At 50.1% G+C, this 10,741-nt stretch overlaps 1 protein-coding gene across 8 annotated transcripts in view; it reads left to right on the forward strand.

The window, feature by feature from the left end:
• The window catches only part of LOC105980807 (nuclear body protein SP140-like), a 54,954-nt gene extending 54,482 nt beyond the window's left edge, over positions 1–472 (forward strand). For all 8 annotated transcript variants that reach the window (XM_013009762.1, XM_013009755.1, XM_013009747.1 and 5 more), the window contains one exon: positions 51–472. In XM_013009762.1, coding sequence (XP_012865216.1) covers positions 51–158 — 108 coding nt within the window. In that variant the 3' untranslated portion in view covers positions 159–472. The remainder of the gene's footprint in view (positions 1–50) is intronic.
• The last annotated feature ends 10,269 nt before the right edge of the window (positions 473–10,741 follow it).

Below are 10,741 nucleotides of genomic sequence, written 5' to 3' on the forward strand. Positions count from 1 at the left end.
GCATCATTATATTTGACTCCATTATGTTTTTGTGTTTTTTCTTCCTCCAGGACCAAGATTTTGGCCAAATGGGACTTAGACTGGAGTCTGAATTTGAGAAAACTTTCAAAGAAGTGTTTGCTATTGAGGAAGCAAACGAGAACGGTGGACTCCTGTAAACAGGCTGCTCAGCACGCCAGCACTGTCTCCTTTTCTGGTGTCTTCATACTGCAGTCATAGCGTTGTCTGCTCGCTCCACAGGCCCCAGAGGGTGTTCCTGGATCCCACGGAACCAGCTCCAGGCTGAGTTTTTCCTCCCATCCTGGAGACCCAATCTGGACCCAAGGATGGGATCAGATGCTGCTTCTGTGCTTCCCCTGGGATCAGGCTGGAGCCAGCCCCCAGCCAGCGTAGCTTCTTCTAGTCTAGTGTATGGCTTTCATGGCCCCTCTTCTCCCAAGAGCATTCCACAATAAACCATCTATCTATCTAACTGATATAGCTTTATCTTCAATCTGTTTCTACAGGACTCATAATGCTCTTGAGTGTAAACTCCAAGGATAGGATTCTGCAGTTGAGTCATGTTCCAGCCAATTGGTAATGGATGAAATAGTAGTAGTTCTTGGTATGCTGTAAAAATGCAGTTGCCCCAATTTTCACCTGAAAAATAAAAAATAAAAAACAGATGAGCTATAGATGGAGAGGTGTACTGGGTGGTAGATGGGTTGGGCATTTAAGAAGGGAGGAAAAGAGTCTATAAGAACTGTGAGGTCAGCACTTAGCTATTGCTAAGTGATACTAATGTACTGATAAGAGATGACTTGAGTCTATTAATCACTAGCCTGAAGGAGAAAGACCCTCGCACATGCAGCCGGAAGGCAAATTACATGGAAGGCCTGTTCCAGGCTCTGATTTTAGGAATAGCAGAACTCTAGAGAAGACTGCATTCTATGGGTTGCACACCTGTGGCTCATACCTGTAACCCTAGCTACTCAGGAGGCTGACATCTGAGGATTAGGATTGAAAGCCTGGGGCTTTCTACCGCTGATAGTACAGGATTCACCAGCAGGGCTCAGCAGGCACTTGAGGACCAAGTCTGGGAGTGGACTCTGGGTCAAGAAAGGGGAAGTAAGACATTGGATTAGGAAGAGAACTGTCAGTACAGGGGCACTCTTCGGTACACAGTTTACTCAGCTAGGCAAAGGCCCATGCTGGGGATTCTGACATGCTCCTGGGTGGCCTCACTGGCTCAGTGTAGCTGCCGTGCACATTAAGTGAGGTGGGATTGAAGATGCAGGAACTGTGGTCATAGGCACCCAGGGAAGTTGGCATGTTCCAATAGCTTTGCTTGGGGTGACAATGCTCCCTGGGGGCCACTGAGACATGAGTGGAAGGAGCACACTGCTAAGTGGACACTAGTGTCCTGATTGTATAGGTGGGTAAGGGAAGGACCCTCCTGTGTAGGTAGGGTAATAGGAGGAAGGCTTTATAGAACTGGCTCCTGTAATAGCGAGGAGAAAAAATGATTCCAGAACACTTATAATCCAGATGGCAGCAAATTTAACTTGTCAGAGCTAGGTAAATATCATTTGCCTGTGGGGAGGGAATCCCAGTCTGTAGGTGTCTATGCAGATGGCTGATGGGACACAGTGTTCCAGCAGGCCAGACAGATGGGCTTCATCAAAAGGATGAATGAAGCCGGGTGCCAATGGCTCACGCCTGTAATCCTAGCTACTCAGGAGGCTGAGATGTGAGGATCACGGTGCAAAGCCAGCCTGGGCAGGAAAGTCCGTGAGACTCTTATCTCCAATAAACCACTAGAAAACTGGAAGTAGTGCTGTAGCTTAAGTGGTAGAGTGCTAGCTTGAGCTGAAGAGTGCAGGGACAGTGTCCAAGCCCAGAGTTCAAGCCCCACGACCAACAAAAAAAAGAGGATGAATGAAAATGAATTAATGGAAATGAATGGGCAGAAGGCTGAAGTCAGTACTGCAATGGAAAGAGCTTCTCTGCCTGCTTTCCAGAACCCACCAATGGGAATGAGAGCCAATTCTCAGGAGGAAGGACTTTGCAAATATACGTGGCCTGACTCCCTCAGGGATCTATAGCCATTTCTTCAAATAACCACATGCCAACTAAAGATCTTGTGAGTGCTATTGAAGACAGTGTCTGACCTGGCTCTAATGCTTGAGACCCTAAGTGCCATCAAGGTGCCAGTTAGAGCAGATCCTGTAGTGAGAGTGCAGAGAAAGTCCATCTCACAGTGAGTCCTTGGATCCAGAGCCATTTCCCTGATTCCTGGGAAATGACAGAGGTTTGAGTCACCTACAGCGATGTGAAGGAGGCAAGGATGGTTTTTCCTATTATCCCATCGTTTTGTTCAGCAGCCTGGCCTCTGCAAAAGCCAGGCCACTCATGACTATTGGCTAATACTATAAACTTAACCAAGACTTCAAAAAATTCTCCTCCAGGAGGCAGGACAAGTTGATCTTTGTATGCAACAGGCAGCAGTGTGTGTATGGCCTGGCCCTATCGGGCCAAGGGAATTCCTTGCCTCCAGTACAGCCGACGGGGATACACAGAGGGCAGTCCATTGCATTGCTCCACTGTATTGATGACAATATGATTATTGGGTGATGAGCAGGAAGTGCTGAGTATTCTGAAAGCCTTGTTATATCACGAGCATTCTGAGTGCCGAGACAAGCCTTACACAGGAGCATGTCCATATAGGTATATATTCAGGGGTTCCATAGTTGGAAACATGCTATGATCTCCCCTTCAAAGTTCCAAGCTATTGTACCATGTTTCTCCTACCACTAAAAAAGCATAGTGCTTTAATGGATATGATAGGCAATTTGCTCTGTGTCTGTGTGCCGCACACACGCACATGCGCGTGAGACTTGAATTCAGGGCCTTGTACATTTGCTCAGCTTTTCTGATCATGGCTGGTATTCTACCAATTGAGTCATACCCCCAGTCAAACATTTTTCTAGTCAATTGAAAATAAAGAGTCTCGCTGGACACAGGTGGCTTACAGGTGGCCTGTAATCCTAGCTACTCAGGAGGCTGAGATCTGAGGATTGCAGTTCAAAGCCAAGCCTAGTCAGGAAAGTCCATGAAACGCTAATCTCCAATAAACCACCAGAAAATCGGAAGTGGTGCTGTGGCTCAAGTGGTAGAATACTAGCCTTGAGCTGAAGAGCTGAGGGACAGTACCCAGGCCCAGAGTTCAAGTCCCACGACTGAAAAAAAAAGTCTCTTGGACTTTTCTGTCTGGGCTGCCTTCAAATTGGGACCGTCAGATCTCAGCTTCGTGAGTAGCAAGGATTGTAGATGTGAGTCACTGGGCCTGGCTTCATGGTTGACAACTTGGTGAAAATGATCCTAAGCTTTGTACTATTTGTGTTTGGGAGTACAGAAAGTAGCAGGTATCTTAATCGAATGTGCTGCCCATATTTTCACCTAACAAGACATAAAGGATATTGTCACATGCTGCTAGATTGTCTGTGTCATGCTCATGCTTTTCATCCGGCTTGAACCGCATTTGGCTTGTTTAGTTAGGAGTGGCCTTTTGCTGAGAGGCAGGACAGGCAGTGATGCGGGAGCGAGCCACTGGCTTAGAAAGAGTCTCCACTTGCTAGGTGTTCTTTTAATCTATTTTGTTTGTTGTTGTTTTTTTCCTGTGGGCATCTATTTTTAATATATTTAAAATTGTTTTATTTTCTTTGTGTGCTGGTACTGGGGGCTTGCTTGCACTTAGGGCCTAGGCACTGTCCCTGAGCTGTTTTTCTCGAGGCTGGTGCTCTACTACTTGAGCTACAGCTCCACTTCTAGCTTTTTGGTGGTTATTAGAGATAAGAGTCTCACAGACTTTCCTGCCCAAGCTGGCAGGAAAGAACCTCAATCCTTAGGTCTCAGCCTCCTGAGTACCCAGGATTACAGGTGTGAGCTACTGAGTGCTCATACATTTTTAAGTTTTTAAAATTATCTTTAAGTAGTTATACTAAGAGTTTCAATTCAACCTGTCAGTTCATAAGTACAATGCATGTCAATGCCATCCCTTCCGTCATCCCCCCCCCCATCTCTCCTACCCACCCTGCCCGCCGTCCCCTCAAGTTACCTGGTTCCATTTTCACAAACATACATTGAATGTAATGGCTGTGTTCATCCACCCTTCCTCTCTCCATGCATCTGCCTCCCCTCCTCTGCCCCCTTCACCTCTCCCCTCCTGACCACCCCAGTTTCAGCTTCCTGGTACTCATTGTATATCAGTTGCCCCAAAGGCACATGGACAAGTTTGTCCTTGAACAAGTTACATCTTTATCCCCTGCATTAGGTTGCCAAGAGATCCTATAATGGAGATCCTAATATATGTGACTCACTAGAGTATTGCGAGAATTGGTGAGAATTTATTTTGCACTTAGAAAGTGTCTGGCTCAGGCCGAGCGCTGGTGGCTCATGCCTGTAATCGTAGCTACGTAGGAGGCTGAGAGCTGAGGATCATGGTTCAAAGTCAGCCCAGGCAGGAAAGTCTATGAGACTCATATCTCCAATTAATTACCAGAAAACTAAGTAGCACTGTGGCACAAGCAGTAGAGTGCTTGCCTTGAGCTGAAGGAGCTGAGGGACAGTGCCCAGGTCTAGAGTTCAAGTCCCAGGACCCCAAAACAAAAACATAAATAATCACAAAGGAGCCATCAAACTCAGAAGATGAATGCAAATATCTTGCATTCTGGACATCAAGAAAGACCTAATTTGTCTAGGTTAGCCCAAAAAGAACTTCACAGGTAGGGTCCACAGCAGCTCAGCCAGAAGCCTGAGGTGCTGAGCCACAAAGAGTCAGCCCAAAGAAGAAATCAGAGCAGCTCCACGAGATTGGTATTTAACTTTCCACAACCCTTCACTCCAGCATCCAATTCCCACAAGAGAGTTTGGCAGGCTGGGATTGCTCAGCAGTCCAGTGTTTTTGCCCTCAAAGGGGTAGCCAAAGAAAACTCATCTGAATGATGCAGCTGACCCAGGCAGTGCCAGGAGTGGACCAGTATAGCCCAGGCAGGGATGGGGTTCCATCCAGACCAGTCAGAGGGATGCAGAGCGGCGGGCCGAGCTGCGTCAGTGTGCTGGAGAGGGACGATCACATTCCATTGTTCTGTGCTGTAGAGGCAAAGGCTGTTCATAAAGAAATATGCCTGCTGTACCAGGTGTGCTGCCCGGGTGGGCCAGGCCTCAGGGCACTTTAGAGCCATTGGTGTCTTGGGAGCAATCTGGGGACTGCCAGGCCCACTGCTGAGCCATCAGAACTCCTGACCAGCAGGCCTTCCTAGAGCAACTGCCAGACATGTTGGACGTGATTCAAAACCCAGCTGCCAGAGGCCCCTGCAAGGTAAGCCACGCCCTGCATCCTTTGAAGAGAAGGCAGAACTCAGGAAGCAGAATCAACTTCTGATTTCCTGGCCCTGTGAATGGCCAGTCTTGCTCAGAGTAGCCTAAACCTTTGCTAAAAAGGCTTTCTGATTGGTAAAGTCAGGGGGAAACTCAGAGTCATCAGGCTTTCTGGAGTGTGTGTCTATGTGTCTGTGTGTGTCTGTGTGTGTTGTCGGGGGGTGTGCAAATTCTAGAAAGAGAAAAGCAGACATATGAGTTTAGACTCTGTGTGCAAACCCCTCCCAAGTCTGTAGCTGATGTCCAGGGCAAATGTGTCTATCTGAAGTGTGCGGGCTACATTCCACTCACAGTGGACAAGACACAGCGTGCAGCTCTCAGCCTCACTGCATGAGTCAAAAGCTACCGGGCTCAGATTCAAGCAGGATATGGCAGTTCGTTTTTGACCCAATCAAATCTCTGTGTAGACACAGAGGGGACTCCAGGCTGGGGAAGCACAGAACCATTTCAATGTTAGTAGTAGTGTACTGCTCTGCAGTGTTGCACTGGACACAAATCCATCTGTTCCATCTTCCTTCCTGAAAGCTTTGTCCCAGGTGTCCCCTGACCCCAGGGTACATGGGATGGCAAGCATCTACAAGGTCTTTGTCCTAGAAGCTTCTCATGATAACTCACTGGAAATGAATGTATGGAGTACCCAAAGATAAGTGTGTAGAGACACTTACTGATACTGAAAAAAAATACTGCCACACCTGGATCACATCCTTTATCTTAATGGTCTCAAAGAATGAGGCCATAGATACACAGGAAGAGGTGAAATGGTAAAGATTTATTGAAGGAAAAGATAAGCAGGAGGGTCCCAAGACAGGGCAGAGCTTGGAGTGCATTGTGCAGTTAGTTAAAAAGGTGGCTCTGGGACTCCAGTGCAGCATGGTTCGAGTACTGGACCCTGGGGTCCAATCAGTCTGTTGTTCCTGTGCCAGTTTTCAAGGAGCCATGGGACATGGGGTGATGCCCAGGTCCCTGCACACAGACTGCTCAAGGCCACGGTAATGCAAGGTCCACTTCAGTCCGGGAGGCATGCCAGCTCACCATCATAATGGACCCACAGAACAAGTTATACAAGTATCAGGCTTGGCCACTTGGTAAAAGACTTCGCTGCAGTCATCATGGGCTTCAGTGCCCCATCTCTGCTCCATCCCCAGTCATGCCGTTTGCTCTGCTCTGTCTCCTTGTGTTGTCCAGCCCATCCCAGCCAACCCTCTGAAGTTCGTCAGGAGACCCCAAACAGAGGGGTCTGACCCCAGAGCTGCCTTAGGTCCATCCTGTGGGGTCAGGGTGCAGATCTCCCTGGGAGGGCAGCGAGTCTTCACAGCAGCTCTGACACACAGCAAGAACTCACACAGGTCCCCCAGAACAGCCAAAAGCAAGCGAACTACCACAGAGGCTGAAAACTAGCACAGTGGTCTTTTTCAGTCAAGGAGGCGGGACTCGTACATAACAGCTGGGTGAAGGTGAGACAGTTTGCTTCCAGACCTTCTAGAAGCAGAGCACCCAAAAAAGGTAAAGGAAGATGAAATCCATCCCCAAGGGAGACTAGGGTATGAGAAGCTGGGGGTGGTTTTGAGGACATTTTCTGAAGTTGTCAGTCTTCTCTTAAAAATTCATTCTATACTGGGTGCTGGTGGCTCATGCCTTGTAATCCTAGATACTCAGGAGGTTGTGATCTGAGGATTGTAGTTCAAAGCCAGCCTGGGAAGTAAAGTCCATGAGATTCTGATCTCCAATTAAACATCAAAACACCAGAAGTAAAGCTGTGACTCAAGTGGTGGAGTGCTAGCCTTGAGCAAAAAAAGCTCAGGGACAGCGCCCTGGCCCTGAATTCAAGCCCAGGAACAAAAAGAAAAAAAAAAAAAGAAAGAAAAGAAAAGAGAAAAAAACATTTGGTGCCATCTGTTTTTGTAACTTAATATTTTTCTTTTTTTATCCAAGAGTAGGACTCAAACTCAGTATCTGACACTTTCTTTTTTTAATGTTTTTCAATGCTCTAAATTTACATTAAGTGATATCTGTGTGCTTGGAGGAAATCTCAAGATTATCTGCAGGGCTTTGAGGCAAGGGAGGTGGGCAGATTTGAGCGTTTCAAGCTCCAGGAAAATGGAGCAGATAGGGCCCTCCTGGGCTGCAGGTAGACTGCTGTCCTCTGGGGAGACCAAGGATTCAGGAGGGGTGGGCTGCCTCCTTTCCAATTGGAATCATAAGCCCATTTATGCTCATAAACTGTCCAGTAGTGCTTCTATGATGGATTTCAAGGTGTTTGAATAATCTTTGGGGGAGGGGAAGGCTTTTCCTTTTCTGTTTTCCCCAAGGACACCAGAACCCAAGGACAAGGACATCTGTAATACCATGAAGGGCCACTGGGGGGAGGAGTGCAGATTTGGTTGGAGCTTCCATATGGGAGTCAAGGTCACTCACTGCATTCCTGGCTGAAATGAGAGTGGAGAGTCAGGGGTTCATTGCTGTGTGTGTGTGCCCAGTGGCCGGTCTTCCTGCCAGAACCATAGCAAAGAGCCAGGCGTAGTCATGGTGGGCCCCAGGGACTCCGGTGTTGCCATCACCGGTCAGGAGAATAGAATTCCTATCATTGTCCACCTGTGGGTACAACAGAGGCTGAACTAAAGGACTTTGGTGGAGGGGACCAGAAGTGGGGACCCAGGCTGTGGCCTTGGGGCCGCCTCCTTCCTCTGCCCCTGGCCACCCCTCTACATGGGCTCAGGTGCTTGAAGCTTCCCTCCGATTGGGCGGGGGAGAGGGGAGCTGAGTTCTGTCTCAACACCATCTTTACGAGCTGAGCCTATTTCATCGTGGTTACTCTACAAGGAACTACAGGATCTCTGGCTTCTTGGGCCAGAAAGAAAACTTGAGGAAAGAGAGTCATGGGCTCAGACATGTTTAGATGGTCAGAGGACACACCACCAAAAAATGTTACCCTTTTTCTCCACCTCAGTTCTAAACCAAAAGGAGACATGAAAGGGACCGAATAGGAGATCAGGGACCTGGCTTAGAGGGGTGGAATAAAGGGATCCTTAAAACCAGACCTCAGACCTGGGCTTACCTACATGGCCCCTGGCGGCTTCTGTGATGACACCCAACCCCTGCCCCACACCTGCGCTTCTGGTGTACTTGAACCTGGAGAAGCTCAGGGCCCCGGCCTCCACTATCAGGGAGACCCGGCAAGGAGCAGACTCAACCCTGTTCATTTAGCCCCTGCCGGGGACGTTCCCCCAGAAGAACGGAGGGTCAGGGATGGACCCGGCCTGATGTGCTGACCCCCGAAGGCCCTCTGAGGAGAGCACAGGGACGCAGCCACTCCCCGTGTCCTCGTGCACAGAGGGTGACCAGCTCCCTGTGGTCTCAGGATTCCGGCTGGGATGGAGATGGGCCTCTGGTCCTGAGGGCTGTCCAGGTTACAGTGTCCTTGTCCCCCCCCCCCCTTCCCCCTGGTGGGGAAATGGCCCAGGCCTCCTGCGAGGTCCCTCCATAAGCAGGATTTTTTCAAAGTTCACTCTTTGGGAGGAGCAGGGGGCGACTGTCCCATTTCATTTTCTGCATCACAGAATCCTGCTTTTCCTGCAAGGACTTACACCTTCTTCAAAGCTCTCCTTGCTCCTGGGAAGAAGTATGGCGCATGCGCAGCTATCCCTAACCCCATCCCAGGGAGCACCTCCTTTCTAACGAGTGGGAGTGGCCTCAGCCTGGCAGTGCCCAGCGGTGAGGAACCCACCCCGCCTGCAGCTCATTAGCCTCTCACTCCCAATGCGCATCTTGGCAGACCCAGAGCAAAGCTGGCACACCCATGTCAGTGCCAGCTCAGTAAGAGTCCAGGCCTGCCTGTGCCCACAGATAGAGAGATGAGAGAAGGGGAACCCCCAGCGGGCTGGCGCAGCCAGTGCCTGGCTTTTGATGGCTCTCCAGGCCCCATAGACGCTGGGAAGAGGAAAGCGGTGCCCAACGGAGGCTTGGATTACCAGTTTCTCTCCCCTACAGAGAGAGAGAGAGAGACGGACAGACAGACAGACATAAATGATTGATAAAGTAAGAAAGACAGGGGGACAAAGGAAGAGAGGATGGAAGGAGAGAGGAGGAGGGGGTGGGGGACATCTGAAGCACAGTGACCCGGCCAGCTGTCTCAGATTGTCTGTCCCCACAGATCGGTGCTCACAGCTCAGGCATCTCTGCATTCATTCACTCCTGTGAAGCGCTTAAGCAGGACTTCTGAAACACAGTCATTGTGATCCTAGCTCTGCAGGTGCCCGGGAGAGTTCTGTCTCACCTCTGTCTGATGCCAGGGACTACGGAGAACCTTTGCACACCCCTCCCCCAGCTCCCCACCCCCACCCCCTTTCACACACAGACGACGCTGAGAACTTCAGCTCTGTGTGTGTGAGCTGGATTTCCTCTCGGTTGGAAAGATTAGCCAGCGGCTCACGGAGGCCTCCAGCTGAGAAGCGTTTGGGTTTGAGTGGATTGTGTTTGCTGTCTTGGCAGAAACCAGGGGGCTTAGAGGACCCAGCCTTGCGGGTCTCTGGTGACCCCTGCCGGAGGTCTGAGGGCCTCTGGGGTGAGGGAGGGGGCCTGAGTTAGAAGAAATGCTTTCACTTTCTTTTCCTATCTGGAAAGGAGGTGGGGCAGAGTCCTCTGTGGCGACCAACTTCCTGCTCTGGGACCGACAGCCACCGTGGACACTGGGAGACGGGAAGGATCAGAGGCCCAGGCCCAGACCCTGGCCCAGGCAGGGCTGGGGGAGGGAAGATGAACGGTGGGGACGATGGTCTCAGCGTCCGGTGAGTCTCTGCCCTTGTCTTCCCGCAGCTCTGAGCTCTGGCGATCTTGTTGTGTTGGATCATGAGTTTAGTTTGTGTCTGGAGCTTTGTTTGCGTTCAGATCTGCTTCACGAAAACGGATCCTGCTCTGTCCTAAGAGACTGGAGAGAGGAAGAGGCTTCAAAAATGGAAGGGGAAAACCAGCCACAAAGCACATAGCTGTTGTTTTGCAGTTAGAACTACACAGCTGTCTGGGAAGTGAGACACTGCGGGACTTGTGGCGAGGATTGCTCAGTTCCTCATTGACCTGTGAAGGCTCTCTGCCCTCTGCCTCTCTTCACCTTCCATAGCTCGCGTCAAAGACAGCAGTTTAGCTCAGAGACGCTAGCCCAGGGTGCTGTGGCTTTACCTGTCCCAGCTGGCTCGGTGGGTACCAGGCTATCCTAGGGCTAGCTCAGACCCCAGCTCTCCCTCCATAGGATCATGTAGGGGAGGGTGTGTGTGTGCCAGGGCTGGACTTGAACTCAGGGCCTGGGAGCTGTCCCTGAGCTTTTGTGCTC

This window comes from Dipodomys ordii, unplaced genomic scaffold (genome assembly GCF_000151885.1).
Source record: "Dipodomys ordii isolate 6190 unplaced genomic scaffold, Dord_2.0 Scaffold1, whole genome shotgun sequence".
Lineage (NCBI taxonomy): Eukaryota > Metazoa > Chordata > Mammalia > Rodentia > Heteromyidae > Dipodomys > Dipodomys ordii.